Below are 24,075 nucleotides of genomic sequence, written 5' to 3' on the forward strand. Positions count from 1 at the left end.
ATGACGCTTTACTGTTACTAGAACGCCATCTGTGAGCCACCTTGATGTGAAATGAATAAAATCATTTTTGGAAATTACCTTTTTTATGTTTCATTCAGCTTTAATTGACAGAAAGTGAAAAGTGTGACATATTTCAGCAGTTAACTGCAGTAGCTCAGGGATTCGATGGAGACATTTTACCGCTACTTAATTGGAAAGCAGTTTAATGTTGAAATTGTAAAAACACAAATCTCACGAGCCAATTATTACCTTTCAAAAAAAAACATTTTAGCACCTCAAACAAGATTGAGGGGAAAAATAAATGGTGGAAGGTTCATGGCCTTTCATTTCCTTCCAATAATTCTTGGATCCTGATAAAACTGGAAACAGCTGTCATTGCTACGCTTGCTCTTCACTGGGGTGTAACAGACAAATTAAAGGCGTGATGCACATGCTGTGATGGAAACCATTTTGCCATGAAAGTGTGAGTTGTTTTGCCCGGCGCTACTCACTTCATCCGAAAACCTCTTGATGGAGTCAAAGGGATAAGGTAAACAATGTGTAGGCATGCTGGTAAACTAGGAAAGTGGACGTTCCTATTGATGGTAAATTAACCATGGCGGTTAATTGTTCAATCACGTTGACCAAAGGCTGCTTTGAAGACGCGATGTGGGTAGGCCATTTTGCGGCACAGACTGCTGCCGGTGTTTTGTTACATAGGCGGACAAGGAGGCGAAGCCGCGGCATGGTGAAGGATCCTCAGTGAGGGTGAGACATGCCCGCACTGGTGGGTCAGTTGATTCTGTCATTCAGAAGTAACAGGTATTCAGCGGGGTACAGGGGCTGGATGTGGACGGCTGAAAGCAGGTTGTCTCAGACTACATTAATACAGCTTTTTTTTTTTTTTCAAATGTAACGCAGCAGCCAAGGCGAGAGGTCAAAGAACTTGAAGTTATGACACAAAACTGCCTGCTTAAGTCACATAAGGCATTTTTATTGTGTAAAATAAACATAATAAAACCATATTTCTTTTACGTATTTGGGCAACAGAAAATAGGCTGAGTTGTGGCAATAGTCATATAAAGAATTCAGATCCAAGACACTGTGAATAAATTACTCGTTCTTTTGTCTTCTGAGCCATCATGATGCCTCCAAATCCTCTTTAATGAATATGTATTCACACATCCATTCCTATAATTAACTTGTTCATATGTAAACCCAATCGCCTCCTACCCATCATGCACCATACCCGCTGATCTGTCAATGCCGTTTCTGTCTGATGTGTTAATTGCACCTGTACGGTGTCCTATAACTAGCCGAAAGTTCTGTTTATGGTTATCAATCAACTTACTACACAAGTCTTAGCAGCCTGGGCTCTTGGTCAGGCGCCAGCATCCTATTGGCTGGGCAGCAGTGAGGCGGAACAGAGATGAGTGACAGCTAACGAGGAATGGGGGAGGTGGGGGCTGTGCTGCTGCTGAGTAGTCTGACGGACCACTGACAAGTTAACAACCTCTGCCTTTATTCATCATACCAGGCTGGGTGCCCTTAAATGCAGCTGCTATGAGCTAAACACTCATTTGTTCCATGTTGAACATTTTGTTTCATGGTAATAAAATGTCTTCATAGAACATATTTAGTGAGGTATCCATAGGCAGCGGCGGAAAGTAACTATGGTTTTGATGTACTTGTACTCTACTTAAGCGTTTCTTTTTCCCCTGTGCTTGCATCCCTAAAACTGGCTCCCTGTTAGATTTCAAATTGATTTTGAAAGTTTACAGCTCACTTTTAAGGCCTTAAACGGTCTTGCTCTTAAATACATTTCTGATTTATTCCTGTTCCCTCTCCACCGCTGAGATCCAAAGTTTGACTGGGGTTTCACTATTAGAGTTCCAACACTACAGAACTCTGTGCCTACTGGACTCAGGCACGCCTTAACTTCTTTCACATCTCTCCTTAAAACTTTTCTCTTTGTGAAAGCGTTTGGAAATGTCTCACATAGCTGTTGTTGATACTATTTTATTCCTATTTATTTGATGTTATTCATTTGATTGTTTTTACTTGCTTTACTTGCTCATGTTCTTTTTTCCTTTTTCTGGTTTTATTTTTTGTAAAGCATTTTTTGTAACATTAAGAAAAGTACTATATAACTAAAGTTTATTAATCTTCTTCTTCTTCTTCTTGTTACACATTAGGCTACAGGGGGGTCCAAAGGGGATAATTTTTGTGCAGTGCGAGTGCGCTTACTTACTTTTACATTCAGTTTTTGTTTTTTGTTATTTTATTGGCACTTTAACTTGAGGATCTGGATACTTTTTCCAGCAATGACCATGAGGGCGTTAGAAATATCATGTGAAATGTTTCAAAGTGAAGACACACGGTTGTCAGTGGGTCTTCCTGCCCATGTGAAAGTGGACAGTGAATGAGCAGCAACCAGGAATGCGACCAGCAGAGGCTTCTTGGTGTCTCTCTCAGCTACAGGAGGGGCCCTGATGTGCCGCTACCTGCCCATGCACATCTGTCTGCTCTCCGTCTTCCTCTCAATGGCACCCTCGCCTTAGATCATCTCCTCTTCCTCCACGCTTGAGTTGCACTTGGCTTGCGTGGAAAAATGTGGACCGTCTCTCGCCTCTCTTCTCCCTGGCACTTTGATGTCTCAAGTGTGATTGCTCTTGGATTGTGGCCGCTTTCCCTTGAAGGCTTTGACATGAAAAGCAGGCTGGGCTCTCAGGTTTATCCCATGGCCAGTGATCCAGGACTAAAACAATCAGCCTGCTCACTGTGGGATACTATTACCAGGGAGAGTGAGGCACCAAGCATAGGGGTTTCCTCAGCCATGAAATACACTTTTCTTCCAAGTTACAAACACATTTTAGGTGTGTTGATTGAATTAGACCAATTCGCACTCCCATTAATAGATTTTAGTTTGAAGTTTGTGCAAGTTGACGCTAAAATACATATGCAAGCAGCCAGAGAAAATATTCCTGGTGTGTTTGCACAGAGGTGGACGACTGAAACGATTCAACATTTGTAATGAATTAAAAAGAAATGAGGCCGGTAATTGCAGTTAAGATTGACCCAATCTGATAAGTATGATAATGTGACATGTCATTAACAGCAGAGGCATAAGTGACAACCCTTAAGCTTCACTTACACTTTCATTAAATATTGATCTTATCTGTGCTCATTGCTGTTCCAGCCTGCAAATTATACCAGATAGATATATTCCCATGACAGTGGAGCTGACAATAATCATCCATCTTGGCATGACATTTGGCAGAACTCTTGTTTTATGAGCTAAAGTGCCATTGTAGTGGAAGAGAAAGAATAATAATGTGCTGTGTTCACGATCTCCATTATGTCAGATTGTATCTTATCACACTGAGGGCAGAGTGCGACAGTTAATCCACTTCAGCCATGTCTGTAAAGGAAGAAAGAGGGCAAATAGCCCACATCATTTCATTCAAATCACTGAAAGTGTTTTCTGCAACAAATTCCAAGATAAAAAAGTGTATCAGAGTATAAGTTTTATGAGAATATTTGTAGAGCTGCAGGCAGCACTACAAAAAAAGCTATTGAAACCCACTTTACCTGCTCAGCACCAAACAACTGACAGACACAGTTAGGAACAAGCTGCTGAACACTGTGGAGCATTTAGCAGCTAAAGTGGCAGATATTTCCCTTAGGAGTTGATAGAGACCAAAAACAGAGCTAAAAATAAGAGTGAATACTAGACTTACATTCATGAAATGGGCACAAACATAATAACCCCAAATGAATAATAATGTTGCTCCATAACTGTTGGATACTGTTTGTTTATTGCTGAATTTTGTTTATTGCTAAATAACAGTTTATATTTGTTTTTTTCCATCTTTGGCAGGTGAATGTGAGCACAGCCTTCTAGTATCTGCATATACCTCAACCTGTACAGAGAAGGATAAACATCCAGGTGAAATAACAATAAGCAAAACACATTTCCCAAATTTGAGAATTGTTACATTATCTGAGATCCAAAAACAAAACCTTTGAGGTGGAGTTCAGTTCAGTTCATGTCCTCTTTCCTTGAGTTTGAAATGAATGAATGCAAGCTCAAACAAGTCCATTTCAAGCTAAAGCCATCTGAAGGGTATCCTTGATGGCTTGCTAAACCAACAGATAATACACATTCTCGGTCGCTGCAGTTGAAGATCGGCTAATGATACGATGATTGCCATTTTAGCTGTGAATCTCCAGTGCTGCTGTGGCGTTCAGGGAGCTAGAAATACCTGAGAGACCAATAAGGCCTGGCATTAGCCATTACTATTGTTGTCTTAATGCCTCCTTCAATTATCCACAAGCAGCCCTTTTGAGCCACGACTGTCAGAACCTCCCCCACCAGTTTTTCACCAATTTTGTCCCTGATTATCTGGATCAATGGGCATTAAAGGACCCACGCACAGACAAACAGAAATTTGGGGGGTGGGGTAAGGGGGTCTACTTTCAGACAGACCAGAAATCCCTGTAACTACCTGTGTGCCAGGTACAAACGGAGATTGTCTATTCAGTCGTCAGTCCCACCACACACAGTGTTTGTTTAGCCACAGCTCAAACCAGACACTTTTAATCTATTTTCCTTTTCCCTGCAGAACTTGCAAACCCAAGAAATGATTTCTTTCAGTCTCTGTCTGTCCTCCCTCTCCCTCTCACACACACACGCTTTCCCCAAAAAAGTCAGAAGAGCTGCAAACTGTGTTCACTCAGCTGGGTGTGTCATCTACCATTGATGGTGGCCCTCCACAAATACACCTACATTAAAGTAGAGCCTGAATTATTTACAGTATTAATTCAATATACCTCTTAACAATGTTTATTTTAAGGTAATTATATAGACAAATTAGGGATCTCTTATAAAAAAAGGTGCTAATCCTAAAATGTTTCGCTGGCCTAAGTTTTACTGAGGAGTTTCATGTTGTGAATGCTGTTGAAGAGATCCACTGTTTGACATTAAAGGTCAAACAGCGGATCTTTGTAATTCTTTTGACACAAAAAACCAAGTAAAATTAGCCAAATATCCGCTTTCAGTCTCAACACGAGCTTTGAAGAAATCCAAATCGGTCAAACCCATAATCCCGACCTCTTTATTGCCTCCACTGAGGTATTAATGTAGTGTTTGAACAGGTGCAGATGAAAGGGCCACAGGTGAGGGAGTTGCAGTCCTCTCTGCTTGCAGAGGTATGACCATCCTGTGACTCACCTCGGCTCTGACCAGCTGCCTCCTGCACAGGTCCCAGGCTGATCAAAGCCGCCTCAGCCCTCCCAGTTCAGCGGTGACAACACTGACAGCTGAATGTTTTCACCGCCGTCTGGGCCGATGAGCAGTTAGCGAGATGTGTTGCGAGGTGATATGTATCTTCGGATTAATTGACACACCTGTGTTTAATTCGTACGCAGACAGTGCAGGCGATCATCTCATCAGAGATCCATCAACACTAAGCTACAGCTGCCTTGCTCAAAGAAAAAAAAAAAGTGTTAATAATCTTCCTGTCTTGGTTGTTAATGTGTTGATGTATGTGCTTTGATCTGAGATGGAAAAATCCTGTAAGTGTCTGGTAACACTCACTACTGCATGCTTTACAACAATGGTTGTAAGAAAACATCACCACTAATTATTACAATATACATATGCTTTCTACACGACACAATGATCAAACATCTAAAGAAAATCACACCGTGTTCCACCAGTCACATTGTGTTACGGCTGAGTCTTGAGACAATAATACTACACCCTTGAACTAAGTGGCAACAACATAAAAGTACATTTCGTCTAATAGATAAAAAACATGACATGCAAAATGAACATTTGTACCTTTTGTAGTTAAGCACAACAATTTGCTGCGTATTATTTTTACAGTTGTCAATTTTTTTTTTTTTTCACACCCGGCTTACCTGGTTTAATATTCCATTAATGAATTTCTACTGTCAGGTAAAGAAGGGATTTGTGTATGTACACTGCTACTACTCATTAAGGTGACTGACATGATATATTTTTTTTTCACAGCCAGTCTCAGTGATGTGGAAAATAAAACATTACACCAAAAAGAACAAAAAAAACAATAAGATTAAATCAATAATAATACAAGACGTTACTAGGAGGGATTAAAAACATTTAGCAAATTAACTTTTAGGTTTGCCACTTTGTTGTCAGGAGGAGTGTGTTTATCCTAGAACCTGCGGTTCAGGGTCTGCTGCCTCTTTGTCCAACAGGACTGAACAACCTGTGTTTTCATTCAGTCTCCTTTGCAGTAATTTGTTCTCATTATGCTTGACAACTGTTAAACCAGTCACATAAGAGTTGTGCAAATCTTCATGGTGTACGTGTCTAAATGAACACAACCATCTTCGCGACTTAGTTTCCACACGCTAAGATACTGTCCATCTCACTGATTGAAACTTCAGCAGCCAAAGATGTTGCAACTTGTCCCAAACAGAAGACAGAAATATAAAGGAAACATTTTCTGTCGCTAATATAAATAGATCAGATAAAAATAGATTATCAGGCATATGTGGTTGGGAAAATAATCGCAAATACAGCAAAAACTGGTGGTGGGGTAATACCGATAATCCACTGAGAGATGAATCACAGGTTGGATATTTACCTCCTATAAACCAAACCCTGCTGTCTGTTTGGAGGTCATGTGACTGGGAAAGGAGTGGGAGTGGATTGGAGGAAAAGAGCAGAAAGCTAAGGTGAGACCACCTCCACAACTCAAGTCTTACCTTTACTCTTCAGGCAACATCTTATACCTGCACTGAGGCACATACAGCAGCACCAACGACCAACTGGACTGATACATCTGGCAATTTTATCATAGCTGTTTTAATTCTCTCTTCTTTTTTTTTTTTTTTTTTACTCTGGACGTTGGGATGCATTTCACCATTCAACCAGCATCCCTGTAGGAGTCAACCTGGCCCTTTTCACTGGACTGCTGCTTACTATCGGACCCTTATTAATTTGGACATGTTTGGCCCAGGGCAACTGGTCTCTACTCTGCTGCCTGCAGTTTTCCATTCACCTGCAGCTCACTTTTTTCCAGCTTATCCAACCAGACTGGGCTCTCAACCTCAGATTCTCATCCCAGGGCCCTTTATCAGCTACGAAACCTTGAGGAGTTATCTGCAGCCAGAGCCATGCAAGGAGGCTTTGCTCATGGCCACACAGGCGGTCGGGATGGGGCCACTCGCAGAGGGCACGGGTGAGTTCAAACCACAGCTGCTGTGGCCAAAATGGGACTGACTGTATGATGCATGACTTGTGCACATAGAGCACAGCCAAACTGGCAGTGCATGACCACAGTCTCTAAGACAGTCAGTGAGCACCATCTGATTGCAGTGTAAATGTTTACAAAAGATTGGCTAACAGCTCGTAACTAACAATCAATTATCAAGCAGTGTTAAAGTGGGCCTAATGATCGCTGCGCTAATTACCCAATCTAGAGCCATTAGTTCCTTGTCACCCGTTGGCGATTGTGTAATTGGTGCTTGCGCTGTGCTTTCCAGATGAACAGAGGCCAGTGAAGCAGCGTCGTGCACGGGCCAACTACAGCAGCTGGCAGCTGGAGGAGCTGGAGAAGGCCTTCGAGACCACCCACTACCCAGACATTTTCATGAGGGAAGCCCTGGCCCTCAGACTGGACCTCATCGAGGCCAGAGTTCAGGTGACTGTCACACAGAGCTCTTTCTGAAAATGTTCACTTCATACTCATCCACGTGATTTCATTTTGTCTGTACAGCATGCTCCATCTCTCCATCAGTTTCAGGGTCCTTGGCCTGAAAAACGATACTTTTTCAGTAAAAAAATACAATCAAAAGTTTAGCTGAAACTAAAAGGAGGCTTCATCGGATAGAGTTGGTCAAATAAAGTGGGTGTCTTTCAAATGTACAGTATTTTTGTTGTGAAACCTTTAGTATGGTTGCATTGGAATCGCATTAAAAAGGAATCTGTATGGACAGAAGGAATGATTGCAGCAACCAATAACTGATTCAGCATGTTCAGGCATGTGAACTGGCCTGAAAAAAGGTGACACTATCCCTAACATGCTGAAAATGTAGATTCAAAATTTACCTTGTAAAATATTGTGGAAAGTTTTTATAAAGCTTTGATGGGCAGATTTTAGGTAGGAATCTTGTCAACATTTTGAAGTGTTAACACAGTGCTTGCTTATTTACATTTCCCTCTAGTTATATTGATATATTAGGTACTGCTTTGTTTGTTTCCAGGTTTGGTTTCAGAACCGTCGTGCTAAGATGAGACGGCAGCTGAAACTCCAGGGCCAGCTTGTTGCAGGGCCTTATGCGAAAAGAGACAATGATGAAACATCTGAGAAAACGAGCAGGAGTTTAAAACAGCAGTTAGAGAGGTCTGACCGCGAGCACTGGGAGAAACGACAGGAAGGGGAAAATTATCCATGGACAAAAGCTGCCAGTACCGCGCTGAGCGAGCACATGCAGCCTGTGACCCAGAAGTCGGGGAAGTGGGAGAGGCCGGAGGGGCCGAGCTCAGAGGAGCTCCGCTCCTGCAGCATCGCCAAACTGAGGGCCAAAGCCAGAGAGCATGAGGCAGAGATCCACAGCACTGTAAACATATCAGGAGGCGACACACAGTCACAAACACAGGAAGCTGATGCCACGCACAAGGATTGATTATTCTCCTTCTTCCTGTTTGTACAGATAATCATAACCAAGAAAAAACAGTGTATAATATCCCTGTGCTTGAAGGTACTTTCTGAACCTTTCTGGGATGAGGAGTTTTGTTATTTACACATTATTAATTAAAAATTTCTTACAATTTAAAATGTTATAAACAAGTGGTCCTTTTGTTGCTATTTTAAATTTTGTCTTCATGGTTCATTCCAGCCGACATCTTTGGGACATTTTCTCAACATTTTTATTTAAATAGAACTTTTGAAGTTCTTTTGAAGTTTGGGTGGTTAACACATTTCCCTGTTTTGTCAGTTTTGATAAAAAGTTTTTATATCTGCATTAATTGAATTAATTCCAGGTCTTTAACTGAACAATGACAAATGACAAATGTTACCATCTTATCATTTCAGTCCGTCAGATAAAGCTTAACCCTGACCTCTCAGGTTACCTTCACAGACAGGCAGGATGTCTGCACGCAGCCACACGTCCTCACAGGAAACAATGGAAATAGCTGAAAAATGAAATCACTAAGAGTGAGTCTACAGTGTATAGATAACATGATAAATGGTTTTTTTCCCCTACAACTGTATACATGTATATTCTGACATTTGGTTTTCATTGATAGTAACACAGATTCTATAAAGAGCTGTGAATCAAAAGAGAAGAACGGCAACAAATACATAGAGATAATAATATAATGAAATAATAAATCACAAGCTTTTGTAGCTCAGTGTTGAGGTTCAATATGTGACTTAGTGTAGAACAATTTATTTTTCTTTGAAACATCCTTCATCCTCCCTGGTTTTGGCCAAACAAACACTGTTGTTTTGCTGAATTCATTTTATGCAAGCCACATCAGCAGTTGTAAAACACCACACAAAATTAATCTCCGGGATATGAGAGTGAATTATTATTGATTTTCACATGTTACGCTTATTAAGAAAACAAAGCAGTGGGTCTGGGAGCATTTCATAATCCCGTGGGTGTGTTTTTAACTAATGCACACAGCATTTTACATCATACTTTACTCAGTGAAAACAAAATGCAACATAACAAGAGGATAGTGGTTTGTACATCTCATCAGCTAATAAATTCCACACTTTAAATCCCCTGAGATTCAAATTAACATTTTAATGAATCTGATGTTCAGTCTTCTGACAATATAGAACTATGACAGTTGATGATGACAATAGTATGAGATGATAAAAGTAATAGTTAACAAAACTGCCTCCATAACATCAACTGTTTGGAATTATGCACATGGTCTGCAGGTGGTGTGATGGTTTAATTCTAGTTTAACCTATACATAAAGTGTTTCTACATGCGTCCACAATATTGCATGTGAATGAGTTGTTTATGCAATTCATCTTAGGTTTGCAGGGATCAAACTTTATACAGTGCAGAGTGACACTGCCCCCTTCTGGGCATGAAGATGTCCTCAGACAGGAAAGATGAGAGTGGAGGCAAGGCAACATTAAGTGTGAATTTTTAAAATGCAGCTACTGCATGCACTGCATTACTTTGCTTACATTTTCTGAAAACTTTTGTTGTGACAATTAATAAACAATTCATGTCTACAGTATTTGTAGCCCGTTTAAGTGAATGAGGTCAGTGCGGGTCGCTCATATTTCAGCTCTGGTCTCACACTAATTACACTCCCCAGGTCAGAGGTTTAACAGTCACTGATGAGGTCTGTGGGTCAAATCTGAAACTATGGAAATGGGTCAGAGAGTTATTTTGTTCCCTGTTATGATGGAATGACGTAGTATAATAGTATAACTCTTCATAATCAGTTGAACTAAATGAAAGTTGCTGAGAAATCAAGTCATAAGTTTTCCCTAAAATTTTGTGGGACTCCATAATATGGGCTAAATTAGGTCAGAATCCTTATATGACAATAGCTGGCCTCAATTAGTCCCCAATTAGGCCCCACACAAAGATCACTGAGGTAAAAAAAAAAAAAAAAAGCATGTCATAGATTCTGTTATTGGTTCTCCTACTGCATAATGACTCCGACTTGCTGGCTGAGATAGCTAAGTCTGGTGTTTAATTACCACAGAAATCCTACAGCATCCTCCCCCTCTATTGGAACCCCCCAAAAGATGAATTTCCTGAATCTGTTAATGAAAATATTATCGTAAATGTGCACATAACCTGTATGGAAATGACAACTGAAGCACTTCTCCTCAGATGAGATTCCAACAGGCTGTTTAAATACAAAAAGCACAGCACGATCCTTTGTCACCTTCTAGTACAGTGGCTCATTAGTAAACTGGCCCATTCATCAAATAAGGCTCTATGCGCCACCAGAAGTAAAATAAAAACAAATAAGATGTACACAGACATTTGTTCCCTTTCAGTTTGACTTTAACCATATGGATAGTACTTCAGCTTGCATTGAATTTCCCAAAAATCCAGACAGCTTCTTCAGACAGGAGGATTCAATGATCAGAAGCAAAAACAATAATCACAATTAGCCATTGGACTGTTGTTTTAAGAACTCTCTAATCAAAATCCCTGAACATGACAATCTTGAATGAAAAACCCAGCTTTTTGTCACTCACTCTGGAGCTGATGCAGAATAAAGATAAAACTGGTTCACTCTGAAGATTCAGCAGACATAAATTTTGTCAGGTGGTTAAATAACATGACCATACTTAAATATGACTTCAGACTCAAGCTTTAATCTACGACTTTAATATATTAAAAGGATATTTTACGTCAATTATGTAATTTTTACAGCATAGAATTGTCTTATGTCGGGACTGTACATTAAAATGTCACTATTACTTCAGGTCACTGATATTTACACTGTGATCTCTGTCAAGATTCTGCACTCATCCATTTGTTTTAATTTTATTCACTTATTTATTTATTATTATTTTTTTTATTATTAATTTTTTTTTTGCAGGATTTACTCTTTGACAACTGAACTCAAAACGTTAGATTTTATTTACCTTTCTGGCTGAGCTTTATTCAGCGTGTGTGAATGACGAATCAGCAGTCCGTGCCAATTAGTGTAATGAGCGGAGAACCGCACACCACCACCACCACCACCAGGAGCTCGTCCCAGAGACTCGAGTCATTCGGGTAAAAAGAAGGAAACAGGACGCAGCTGCTGCGCCGCAGTTCACGGTCAAACCCCTGGACAGAGACACTTTGTTTTTAGCTCTCTTTCCTCCGGCTCCTCCACACTGAAACCTCTGCCTGTTGCACGCTTTTGTCTGTGGTGAGTGTTCAGCAGTGTCTGAGACGCGCTGGGAGCATGGCTGCCATCAAGGCTTTGGAGCAGTGGTGCAAAATGCAGTGTGAGGGCTACCGGGACGTGGCCATCACCAACATGACGACTTCATTCAGGAACGGATTGGCTTTCTGTGCACTTATACACAAGTACAGACCGGACTTAATGTAAGTATCTAACTCTGAATAGGTGGTTCAGGTGTGGCTGGAAATGTGACGGGTTTGGCTGAGTATTTGAACTATTATTAGTTTTGACACTTCCTGGGGCAACCTCCTAAATTACTATAATTTAAAAGAGTTTAAGTATGTCTTTGGTAAAGATTTTATTCTAATCATGTTTTAATCCCTTTAGTTCAGTTTAAATTTAGTTAGGAGTTCTGCTGTTAGAAAGCCTGTGTTGTTTCTAAGGAAACCCAACATGTTTTTAACAGTTTAACTTCTCTGATCCTGATCCAGAGTTAGATGAGGTTTTTACCAACATGGCTCTGAGACATTTCTCTGTTAATTGTATTTCTGTTTTCCCAGAGACTATGACTCACTCAGAAAGGAGGATGTGTTCGAGAACAACAGGCTGGTAAGATGTCAAGTTGTTGAACCTTTTTCCTTTTGAGTGAAACAGACTATACTCTCCAGATGCAAAATCTGATGTAGCAAAAACATCCACTTCATTAACCCCAGACATATGAGGACGCATCCAGCAGCACACTCACACACAGAATTTGTTGTTGACTTAGCTTTTGTGCTGCAGATTGGTTAAATATTCATCTGTTTCAACATTTTAACTGCACAGTATTTTAAGCAGAAGCCGTAGCCTCTCTACCAATTTTAGTCTCTCCTCAAACTTAACATCTCAGAGTCTGTACTCTCTCTCCGTCCACCTGACCTAATTTATTTTGTTAACCCCTACATGACCCCAAACAGCACAGCCGGGGACCTTTTCATTATTTAGTCCTCTTCCATTTTATCAGCTTCCTCTGAGGGTTACAGGCCCTGCAGAGTGCTACAGTACGCACTTTGTACGACTTCCTGGTTGTCTTGGATGAACCTGGCAGTATCAGCAACAAACCTGAGCTGAGGGGAGAGGCTCTGCAGGCTATTCATTTTGAATGAGGCTTGCTGTCATCTGCCACTTGATCCACAAGATGACGGTTCACTGGAAGACAGTTGTTGTCTTATACTTCTTGAAGGTTATACAAGAAGAACTTTAAACCAGAAAATTGTGTTTGATCAGGTTTAAGTCTTGATCAACTGTTGAAGATGCTCCCTGTACTGCAACATGAGAATGTGACTAGTGTGGTAACTTACACCCTTCTATATTTCATGAATAGTGTCATGTTACTTACAGGTGGTTATTTCACGAGTTGTTAAATAAGAAATTGTTTGTGTTTAGTTTGCACACATGAACGCACCTCACAGACCCACGCATTCGTTGTATTTTGTGCTCTTCTTGTAAATCAACAGACTTTAGTATTCAGTAAAGCTTTTAAATTTAATGAGCATGTCCAGGCTGATCCTAAACAATGCCCTGATATCCTGCTCCCTCCATCCTCATTCTTATCCCTACAAGCTCACAGGATGTTTGCTATTCATTATACAGCCCTTTTCAGACCTCTCTGGGCCGAGCCAAAGAACACTCTATTTAAAGTAGATGGTATTGTCTGACATTTTTACACATGCAGTAATTGTAGGAGTCTGTGTGCCCAGTGAAAACCATATTATTATATGGCAGAAATGCATGGGATCTGTTTACTTGGCCGATCATACACTACCATTAAATGTTGTCCTGGCAGGACTTGATGTATGTTGGTTAAACTGTGGTTTTTTTTTTGTTGTTTTTTGTTGTTTTTGTTTTTTTATGGGTTTCAAGGCTTTTCAGGTGGCAGAGGAGAAGTTGGGGATTCCAGCTTTGTTAGATGCAGAAGACATGGTGGCTTTAAGGATCCCAGACAGGCTGAGCATTCTCACCTACGTCTCCCAGTACTACAACTACTTCAAAGGACGACCTCCGAGTGAGAGCACGGCTGTTTGAACGAGAAATTGTGTATCTAAGATTGAGTGGTCCATCCTCTTAACCATAAAGAGTTTCTTGGATTCATACCTTTCTTTCTTACATATTTCTTTTTATGCTGAGCTATACTCTTTCTCTCCTGTACTACCTTCTTATGTTTGACACTAATGGTGTGTTACTCATCCTCAGTGGGAGGTGTAAAAAGGCCAGCAGAGGGCTCCAAGGAGGAGCCATCAGAGAAGAAAAATCTCCCAGTGGTTGCCAAAACCTTTGTGCCTAAAATTGCCATTGAGAATCGTTTACCTTCCGCTCTAACAGCTCAGACCTCACCCAAGTTGGCCAGAGCTGCTGCCCAGGTCAGTACTCATGTCATTACAGGCTTACTTTTTTCAGTTGCTATATTTAAGAATAAGGAGGATTTTGCTTATTTTCAAAGGGTTAGGTAAATGTTAATTTGATAAGTGTAAGACATTTTTGGATAGATGGGTCTCACAGTTTGAGTTTTCTTTCACAGAAGGCGGTTTTGGCAGAAAATGCCAACAAAAATGGGACTCTCAACAGCAAGTGTGTTGCATGCAAGAGCCACGTTCACCTGGTTCAGAGGCACTTTGTTGAAGGCAGGCTCTATCACAGAAGCTGTTTCAAGTAAGAATTTGATCTGTATTCAGTGATGCTTTTCTGTCATGTGTTGTGTCTATTGCATTCATAATTTCATGTTAATAAACTGCCACCAGATGCAGTGAATGCTCCAGCGTGCTTCATGCAGGGGGATACAGACCTGGGAAGAATCCAGACACTTTTATCTGTAACGCCCACCAGAACAGTCACAAAGCTTCCTCCTCCGAGGTTGGGATCAAAAACGGATCCACCAGTTCAGCTGTACGACCAAACGGTGCCAGCCAGACCCAGCCTGCAGCACGCCCCGCTTCTGTCCTATCAGCCCCACTGAATATTGTTCTGAAGCCAGTCAGTCCTACTCCACCTTCCCAGTCCTGGACTGTCTCAGCCCAGAGGACACAGGCGGCCCGGCAGAAGTTTTTCCAGGCTGCAGCGTTAGTCACAGAGGTCTCGTCAGGGGACAGGAAGCCCACAGAGCCTTCAAGTGTTTTGGGAAGGGCAAAGGTCCCACTAAGTGCTAATGATGAGAAGAGCAGGACCAGTACAACCATTGGAAAGAAACTAGCTGAAGAAAACTGCAACAATAATAACAAACGCCCATTCAGCATCCGTTCAGCAGAAAGACGGTGAGCTTCAGACTTTGTATACTTCCTGTGGCCTTGAATTGATTCTTCTTTGCAGTATTTGTATATTTCTAGTTTGTTCCCTCTGTATGGTTTTGTAATGACTTTTGTTATTAAGGCTGATGGTGAGGGCTTTCTCTCTCTGTAGGTTTGGAGAAGAGCCAAGTTCAGCTGACAGGCCTGTTTGGAGAAAGGATAAATGCAGCCAAGGCTCAGCAGGAAACTGGGCAAGACAGCCCTCCACCGGCCAGACAAACAATAAGGAATCACCATGTCTGAAAGCCATCAGCAAAGACAGCACAAGGCCAACAACTGTACACACAACAGCCAAAGGCAAGCTCTACTAAATTCATTTCAGTCATTCCTGATCCATTATTTGACATCTAGCCAACATCCAACCCCCCCCCCACCCCCCCATTCTCTGTGTCTGTCTCTGAACGCATTCATAGAAAACAAAGGCCTTTTGTCATTTTTGCCCTATTTATACAGCCAGTGCATCTATCCAGTGTGCTGTTAGCTGACATTTTAATTTCTGCCTCACACTTGTAACGAACTTTCATAGTTGAACTGTCATTCACCTGGGCTGGATGTGCATGCAAGGGTGCAACATCCTGACAGTTGGAGGTTTTTCAGACAGAAATGCAATTACTGTTGGTTTTCAATATAAATGGTCACCATATTATCAGTCTTCCTATAATGGAAAGTAATTCTGTTGCTTGCTAATATGGATCACATGTGGACATTACTCCAACTTGTCTTGGAAATTAGGACCATCTCTCGTTTTGCATAGAGTTTATCTATTTATTTCATACACAGATGAGAGTAAGGTCTTTAATACAGAGTGCAGGTGAAGATCAGTCACTTTATTGCATTGTTGTGAGAGACTAGATAATGAAACCAGTTCAGGTGGGAGTGACATAGAGTCAAGGGAGTCTTTTGTCATACAGAAACTTGAACTGCTTTGAGTGCACACCTCATTACTAAAGCAGATGTCACATTAAAGTTAATGTGCTAATTTCTCCTTGGTTTTCAAACCAATAAGAATTTCAATAGTTATGCATGTGACGAGATGATGTAGTGATGAGCTTTACCATCATGCTTTTATTCAGAGCTGAAACAATGAAGGTAATTAATCGCTCCAGTTGTTTATCAAGCAAAAGTGCCAAATGTTTGCCAGTTCCACCTTCTCACATTTGAGGATTTGTTGCTTTCCTTGGTTTTTGTATTATTTTAAACTGAATATCTTTGTGTTGTGGGCCTTTTAAACAAAACAAAACAAAACAAAACAAAACAAAACAAAACAAAACAAAACATCTAAAGATGTCATCCATAGCTCTCAAAACTTGTGATACACTTAAAGTTTTTTTTGGAATTTTTCAAGTATTTGATAAATAAAAAATACAATTAACAGATTAATCAATAATAAAAAAAAATAATTAAAAAAACGCTAAATTAATTAGTTCCAGCCTTAATTTTATTTTTCAAAGTTCTTCACTTGTGTTTTTTCTGTCCGTTTTTCTGTAAATCCAGTTTGCCAAGAAGAGCAATCAAAACTCAAACCTGCGGGAACCGGGTTAGGTTCAAAGTAAGTATGCTCAATCATCTTAATAATAATGAATATTATTTCATAAGTCACTCAGCTGGGAGCGGGAAGGTCACACAGGTGGAGAAAATCTTAAGAGTCTTGAAAGGTTTTTGCTTTTAAACATCCCTTACCATTCAGCTTATTCACTCTCCAGAATGCAGAAACATCAAGCTTCATCCATCTCTGTTATTGTTGACTGGCTCAGAGTTCACCCGCTAGCTCTGTCCCCCATCTTAGCGAGCCCCAAGGAGTGCCAGGCCTGAACTTTTCCTACTCATAACACTAGACTTTCATTTTTAATCTCTGCTGATGATCCCGCCATTGTTTTTCCCACCTTTTATCATTTCAAAATAAAAAGGTGAGCCCTTTCTATTATATTTTCGTTCTATATGAGCACCCCTGTTTGTGCATTACATTTGTGTCAGATAGCTGCATGTTTTTTTGTTGTTTTTTTTTTAAATAGTCACACACTTAAAGACTCATTTCATTGTGACTTTCTTACAGAGATGCTGAAGCTGAAGCCTCCACTGAGCAACATAAGCCTGGATTCATGTCTTCAGATGTCTCCATCATTACAACAAGGCCTCCCCTGTCCTCGGCCCCTGCAGCTGCAGCTCCAGTTAGCTGTGCTCTGTTTGATCCTGCGCACGTCATGGAGGTGTCTCCACAGAAATCTCAGCCTGCCTCTGGAAACCCGGGTAGGTCACACTATTATAAGAAACATTTGTCTACCAGCAAATTCTGTTTGTTGGTTGTTGGATTCCAAAAAGCCGAATTTTTAGGATTTCACTTTTTCTTCAGTGGTGTTTGATGTAGTTAATAAGGTGCATCATGGCATAAAAACAGTGCTTGGAGCTAATCTTTTGCGCTTGTCTTAGAAATCCCCTTTGAAAAAAAAAAAAAAAATTAAGAATTTATACAGTCTCACTGTGTGTCTATGTGTAAAGTGGCTCTGTATGGTGGAACCAAAGCACAAATATGTAGAGCAGCACCAAATAATTATAGCAAATGAAAACGAAACCTAACATTAACAAGATGAAGAGTCCACAGCCATGTAGCCATGCTTTCAGCCAAATCGTTAACATTGCCAGCATTTGTTAATTAGAGCTAAGCACAAAGTAAAGCTCAGACTTACGACAATGTTGCAGGTATTAAGCTATGAACCGAAGCCCTGGACAAACTGAAATTTTGATCTTATGATGGCGCTAGATGAAAAGTCAGAGGATCATCAAAGTCATTACAATCCATCCTAAGAAATGAATGACTGCACCAAATTTCATTGCAATCCTTCCAGTTATTGTTGAGATATTTCACTCAAAACCACAAATGTGAACCTCAAGGTGCCAGTGGAGGAAAGGGTTAATGGATCACCAGAGTCTATAGGCACCTTCTGGGCGCTATGCATATCTATAAAAAATTTGGCAATCCATCCAAAAGTTGTTGTGATATCTCAGTCTGGATCTAAGTGGCTCAAAAATACATGAAGCAGCATCCACACATACATGGTGCCCTGTGTTTTGGTGATTTTTCTGCAGATTCTTGAATTTATTTATATACTTAATTTTTTTTTTGTTCTGAAAATTGCATTAGCGGATTGAACTTGCTGTAGATCCACAGCATGTAAACCTTCCTGTCTTTATTTTAGGTTTTAAACATGGGAGTCATTCGCCTGTGAAATCCCCACCCAGACGGCCAGCTGTGGAATCTATTAGCTTTTCAACGGCTGCTCCAGCCAATCACGGAAATCCGTCAGGTTGGTTCCCAGCTTTTTAAAAATGTCATCATCAAAGCCAAATACATATATGGCCTCAGACATGTTGTTGATTTCATATGAGCAGTCATTTCTTTTCTTTTTTTTTTTACTGAAAATAAATCAGGTGAAGTCATATGTGACTGCTTTTCTGAAAAGCTGCCATGAAAGGACTATCTAATCCTATTTTATCTAACTCTTAGGTGCTAAAAAGGGAAAGTATTTGTCACCCACCAACGCCTCCAGGACTGAAATGAGGTCACCCTCTGTAAGTTCCCTCCATTAAGTCTCTTAAGAGATTAATTAACAGCTCTACAAATATGCTTTCATTACATTCCCAGGAAAAAAAATGGACGACCTTCTTTACATTTAAGTGGCCAAAGTCAGAATTTTCAAATTAAAATGATCTTTACTTGACTGTGACTCTTAAGTTCTTTGTTATATATCAGGTGAAGTCTTATCATATCCCGGTGGAGCAGATCGAGAGGGAGCTGAATGATATTGAGACAAACTTGGCTCAGTTGGAGAAGGAGGGAGTGGAGCTGGAAAAGAAGCTCCGCAGCTGCGAGGAAGGTACTCCCCCCTACACAACGGAACATTTTCTCCCACTTCCTCCCTTTTTCTTGTTTAAGCAAACAAATAAAATTGAATGTGGACAAATCGGAAACAAGCTTTTCAATTTAGAAAATAAACAGTCCTTGAAACCACTCACTCAGTCTGAGGCAGAAGATGATTTCAATGGCCAATTTTGCTGTCTTGCTGTGAATAACCTCGCCACAAACTTTGATATTTTATTGTATTTGTGTGAAAAGCTGAATCCCTCTGCTGCCTTCAGTATCTCTAGTGCAGACTTGTGTCCTGGTTGCCTCATACAGAACACACATTCACTCACTGTCAGCTGGAGGTTTGTGTGTGTGCAGGGGATTTACCTGCCATTTCTATTACTGTTTCTGCAGCCAAATGAGGTGAGAGGCGCAGACAGCCCACAGGGATGTTGCTTCTCTTTTAAGGTAGTGGGAGTAGGGGGCCTGATTGCTTTCCTCAAGGTCAACATGACTTGGGTATATATAATATATATTCTGGTCGAGGGCATGCCTTTTTTTTTTTTTTTCCTCTACATGCCACCCAGGAAACCTGAGCATGCAATCACTTGGCCAGAATTTGACATCAATTGCACACCACCTAGGAGATCATCTACTTCTCAACTGGAATTTGTTGGCGTAAAAACTAAACCCCCGGCATTCAAGTCCAGTTCAGAATAAAATCATGTTCGTTCTGGGGATGGCAGGATGTGGGCTGTCCTTATTGTAAATGTTTCTCTGATGTGTTTTGGTCGATTGGTCACTAAGTGGGAATGGCTGATATTCATTTTTAAGATCAATTGATCCACCCACTCAGGTATTCAAGTCTGACTTGGTGAAACAGAGTATGCAAGCTGTCAGCATTGCTACCCAGTGCTGTCCTGTAGTACATACAGTCATGCATATGATACTGTAGTGGGACAAATTAGTCTCTAAACTACAAATACTGGGTTAGAAAAACAAATATTTAAACTGCCTTGTTTTAGACTTATATTCTAAATCCAAACAAAGCTCAGCTGCACTTTGGATGTTCAGTATTTGGCATGGACGTTCTGAGCACGGTTCTTTTAGAGTGCAGAAGCTGTGTTAAAAAAAAATTAAAGCTAATCCTTGCTGGATTTTTGCTAGTCATTATTGAATAAGTGATTAAGACAAATCTGTACTTCAGTGTGTATTCCCTCTGTGTAGGTCTACAGTCTACATCCACTGCATGTTAAAACTTGAACATTAGGACAGCATTTGGCTGAAGCATTTCATAGCATTTGAAAAATGCAGTACTGGGGCATCTGTACACAATGAAGGGCTGCAACTAACAGTTATTTTCATTTTCATAATCAATTATGGATTCATATGTGATTGTTTTTTTGTTGTTGTTTTTTATATATGTCAGAAAATAGTGAGAAATGTTCATTATGATTTCCCAGAACTCAAAGTAACATTTGAAATGCTTGTTTTGTGTGACAACACAGTCTAAACCCCCAAAAGTATTCAGTTGTGTTGTTCACATTTGACAAAGTGGAACCAGAGAATTTTTGGCATTTTTGAAGGAAAACTGACTGAAGCGATTAGACGACCAACTACTTTGATAGTTGATTAATCAAGATATTCATACTCCCTGCAAAATAAAGGTATGTTGTGTTCTATTTGGAAGTATGTACAACAGCAGGGATGACTAATCAGGACAGTTTCAGTCTAAACTGTAGAGGTGATCTTTGTTCTGCTGCATATGACAGTAATATTTACACTGAATTTTAAGCATCAGATTTCAGGGCTTCATTTTAAGGTTCAGAGCTGTGTAATATTGGCTGTTACAGCCTGTTTAGAAAAGTGTTGACATGGTCCCAGGAGGTGAGTCACCAGCCAGATTACTCAAAAACCTAATTTGTGATTGCACTTAATTTTATTATTGTGTAACAAACACAGTCTTATGAAAACAAAGAGTTGATCTGATGAACATAAAATGAGCCATGGTTCTGGATGTGGGGAGGCTTTTTGTTATATTGGAAAAACAACAGTAATTGAAGACAGAATTGTTCTAGAGCTTTCTCTTTAACCTCAGTCGCTGCATCATTTGGTATCAGAAGAGCACAAAACTGTATATAAATATTGCTGTCTGTACACTTTCTTTGAACTTAATTTATCCCTGAATGTCATTTACTCACAGCGCTGTATCTACTGTATCTACTGCTGTGTACTCACAGCAGTAGATACCAAACGCACGTTTTTAGAAATTTCCAAAGCCTCTACAGGCATTATAGGTGTTGTTAAATACTTATTTAATACTTATATCAACTGATCAGATTACTAAGGGTAGTCACATATTGTATCTCAATGATATCCAGTGTTTTGACAACATATTTAAAAGAAATTTGTGTTGTGTTTTCCAGAGGGAGAAGGAGACATATTGATGGACCCACTTATGGTTGACTGGTTCAACCTGATTCGAAAGAAGCAGATGTACATTAGGAAGGAGTCAGAGCTTGTATACATGTGAGTATAACAGTTTTATAGCTTAAAACATCTGAGTTTTGGTTTTAACTCTTAAGTCTCTTAGAAAGTATTTGACTGTAGTCTGTGTTGATGTTGTGCCAAAACCATTTTATGTTTAGTTTATAGAATATTTTCTTACCTTGAAATATTTTCCCATGGGTTTTCAAGATTGTTACAGTTTTGAGATAGATATAATGGGCATAATAAATTAGATTTGCATCTGTTTGCATGTAATTAATGATTCATATCTCAGAGCCAGGACTCAGGAGCTGGAGCAGCAGCAGCCAGGTGTGGAGGGGGAACTTCGCAGGCTTCTGGAGAAGCCAGGTAAGACATCATAGGTTTAACATCAGCGTGTTTGACTTCATCCTTTTTCCGAACACTGAAGTCAACTGCCAACTTGGTATCACAGAGCATTTAAAGTCCAGAGAGGAGCAACAGCGGGAGACGTTGTTGATGCAGAGACTGATGGAGATTGTGAACGGCAGAAATGCGATTGTGGAGGGTTTGGACGAAGACAGGCTGAGGTAACATGATTTGTCTTATAATAAATTTTTTTACATTACAAGAGTGATCGCTTATTTGGGGTGACACTGTTCTTATAATATAAATCCAATGCAAGGGAAACTAAATAACTAGAGTTTTATTTGTATCAATTTCAGGGAAGTGGAGGAGGATCTGCAGTTGAATGAAATGATGAAAAATCTTGGTAAGCATTGTATAAAATGTTTTTTTTTTAAAAACATATATCATTCTAATGTACTTTTTTGTCGGTGAATAGGAGTAAAGAAAACCAAAAATAAGAGGAAATCCTCCATCTCAAAACTGTTCAGACGAAGAAGCAAAAGACGAGTGGAATGATTCTCAAGGGAATTTTTTAACTAAATTTCATAATTTTCTTTTCGTATGAATATTCCTTATAAACATTTCAAGGTTTTTGTATTTGAGTACTTCAGTACATAGCATGCTAATGAGAAGGCGAAGGGAAAGATATCAAATTAGGAAGTATAATGGTCAAGTTTTTTCTTGTCTGCAATCTTTCTTCCTGGCTGTTTTCAAAAATTTCAAGCTAAATGTTCAACTAAAGTGTTGTTCTGGTTCAAGATTCACCTTCAGTTCTTAGTTTGGTGGTATTTAAGTGGAGTGAGAGGTTTCTTTATAGGTTATGATTCACTAACACTTTTTTTCACAAGGGGTGTCATATTTTTCCACAATTGTTGTTCACAGTTTAAAAAAAGAAAGGTGTTTTATTATGTTGCATATGCTAGCCACTGGAGTAGTCACAAAAAATGCCGCCATTAATGGATATGCATACAATATAAAAAGATACCGTATATTTTTTGAATGATTGGAGTGAGGTATATAATTTATATGTTCATCAGATTAAAATGCACTTGGTCAAAAATCTGGATGTTGGGAGTCGAAGTCATATATCATGATGTGTACATAACAAAGGGAGCACTGGGTGTTCCACTTGCAAATAGGAATGATGAGAATAAATGAGTAATCCTTCAACGGTCTTGATCCAAAATGAAATTATTTCAGTATTTATTTAATAATGGATTTTAACAAATTTCCTGTAAGGATATTAGCAGGAGAAAAAGCCTTGACAATTAAGTTTGAATGGCTGTGGAGTGTAAAATGGAGAGCCACACATGTTGAACTGCCTTGCTGCAGACTGTAGTTCCTCTCTCACACTGTACTGTAGGTGGCAGCCTGGGTATGCTGTATCACAAGGCAAGAACTTGGAAATCCAATTTGCCACAGTACAGACAGTTAATTTCTTTGCTAATTTTATAAATGCTGCAAAAATGTTCAGCTGTGCTGATGCAATAATGTTATGTGAAAGAGGATTAGGTAGAGCAGTAGCTTATGGCCGAGGAAGGCTTATAAACTATAGGTTGTATTGAGCTCTTTATCTTCAAACCTGGTTTAATTAAACATTACTCTTTACTAATATCTGCATCAGAATTGCTCTGTACCTGAGCTATTGAAATGTTCAAATGACATGTAGAGTCACTCATGTGTGAAAATGGCATTCACTGTTTGTAAGGAATATACTGTGATGTTGCATTTTAGAAGCGTTATAGAAAGGTATGTGCTTGTACTCTATTTATATTTTTAAACTTGAAATCTGTTGTCCAATAAATCCTTTGAAGATTAGTGCGTATGAGAGGTTGAATTATTTACTTAATAACGTCTTCCTTTGCAACACACCCCGGAACTTGTTATCGCTTCACTTCCCATGTTACAAGCTTCACCAAAGACTGTTGATTCAACGACTGCCAAGATCAGACGTTGCTTTCACTAAGGAACCAACAATGCTGCGACTCCTTTGCATTAAAGCTGTGCAGTGATCACAGAGCTGCGTCAATGTATGCTTTTAATAGGGCTTTTTAAAGACGGCATCAAGATAATTCACTGGCGTCAATATATTGCAGCTACTTAGAAACTACATATCCCTCATTTTGAGATGCATGAAATTGTGATCATGAACTTGGAACACAATCTTTCTAGCTGAG

The 24,075-nt window shown here is 39.8% G+C and overlaps 2 protein-coding genes across 3 annotated transcripts; both read left to right on the forward strand.

The window, feature by feature from the left end:
- Positions 1-595: 595 nt before the first annotated feature.
- On the forward strand, positions 596-8,658 carry si:dkey-43p13.5 (visual system homeobox 2). The gene is made up of 7 exons (XM_041062252.1): positions 596-652; positions 700-766; positions 2,679-2,760; positions 6,649-6,705; positions 6,916-7,211; positions 7,516-7,673; positions 8,236-8,658. The coding sequence occupies exons 1-7, from the start codon at positions 596-598 to the stop codon at positions 8,656-8,658; spliced, it is 1,140 nt and encodes a 379-aa protein (XP_040918186.1).
- Positions 8,659-11,825: 3,167 nt separating this feature from the next.
- Positions 11,826-23,679, forward strand: micall2a (mical-like 2a). 2 transcript variants are annotated; one of them, XM_041061641.1, is made up of 17 exons: positions 11,826-12,066; positions 12,424-12,472; positions 13,766-13,907; positions 14,096-14,262; positions 14,421-14,551; positions 14,641-15,150; positions 15,296-15,480; positions 16,678-16,732; positions 17,237-17,430; positions 18,378-18,485; positions 18,686-18,750; positions 18,932-19,055; positions 21,451-21,553; positions 21,807-21,880; positions 21,966-22,080; positions 22,216-22,262; positions 22,335-23,679. In XM_041061641.1, the coding sequence occupies exons 1-17, from the start codon at positions 11,924-11,926 to the stop codon at positions 22,412-22,414; spliced, it is 2,292 nt and encodes a 763-aa protein (XP_040917575.1). In that variant the 5' UTR covers positions 11,826-11,923; the 3' UTR covers positions 22,415-23,679. The 2 variants fall into 2 exon arrangements, with proteins under 2 accessions (XP_040917575.1, XP_040917576.1); XM_041061642.1 differs by having other exon boundaries at positions 14,424-14,551.
- Positions 23,680-24,075: the final 396 nt, after the last annotated feature.

Source organism: Toxotes jaculatrix, chromosome 18 (genome assembly GCF_017976425.1).
Source record: "Toxotes jaculatrix isolate fToxJac2 chromosome 18, fToxJac2.pri, whole genome shotgun sequence".
Taxonomy (NCBI): Eukaryota; Metazoa; Chordata; class Actinopteri; family Toxotidae; genus Toxotes; species Toxotes jaculatrix.

What these genes read in the sequence shown, in the direction of transcription:
- si:dkey-43p13.5 (XM_041062252.1), top strand. Translation starts at nt 596, where the DNA reads ATGGCGGTTAATTGTTCAATCACGTTGACCAAAGGCTGCTTTGAAGAC. An exon ending in AAACAATCAGCCTGCTCACT is followed by an intron (nt 2,761 to 6,648) that starts GTGGGATACTAT and finishes GTCTGTTTGGAG; the next exon opens with GTCATGTGACTGGGAAAGGA. An exon ending in TCATCGAGGCCAGAGTTCAG is followed by an intron (nt 7,674 to 8,235) that starts GTGACTGTCACA and finishes GTTTGTTTCCAG; the next exon opens with GTTTGGTTTCAGAACCGTCG.
- micall2a (XM_041061641.1), top strand. Translation starts at nt 11,924, where the DNA reads ATGGCTGCCATCAAGGCTTTGGAGCAGTGGTGCAAAATGCAGTGTGAG. An exon ending in TGTACACACAACAGCCAAAG is followed by an intron (nt 15,481 to 16,677) that starts GCAAGCTCTACT and finishes CTGTAAATCCAG; the next exon opens with TTTGCCAAGAAGAGCAATCA. An exon ending in GGAACCGGGTTAGGTTCAAA is followed by an intron (nt 16,733 to 17,236) that starts GTAAGTATGCTC and finishes ACTTTCTTACAG; the next exon opens with AGATGCTGAAGCTGAAGCCT.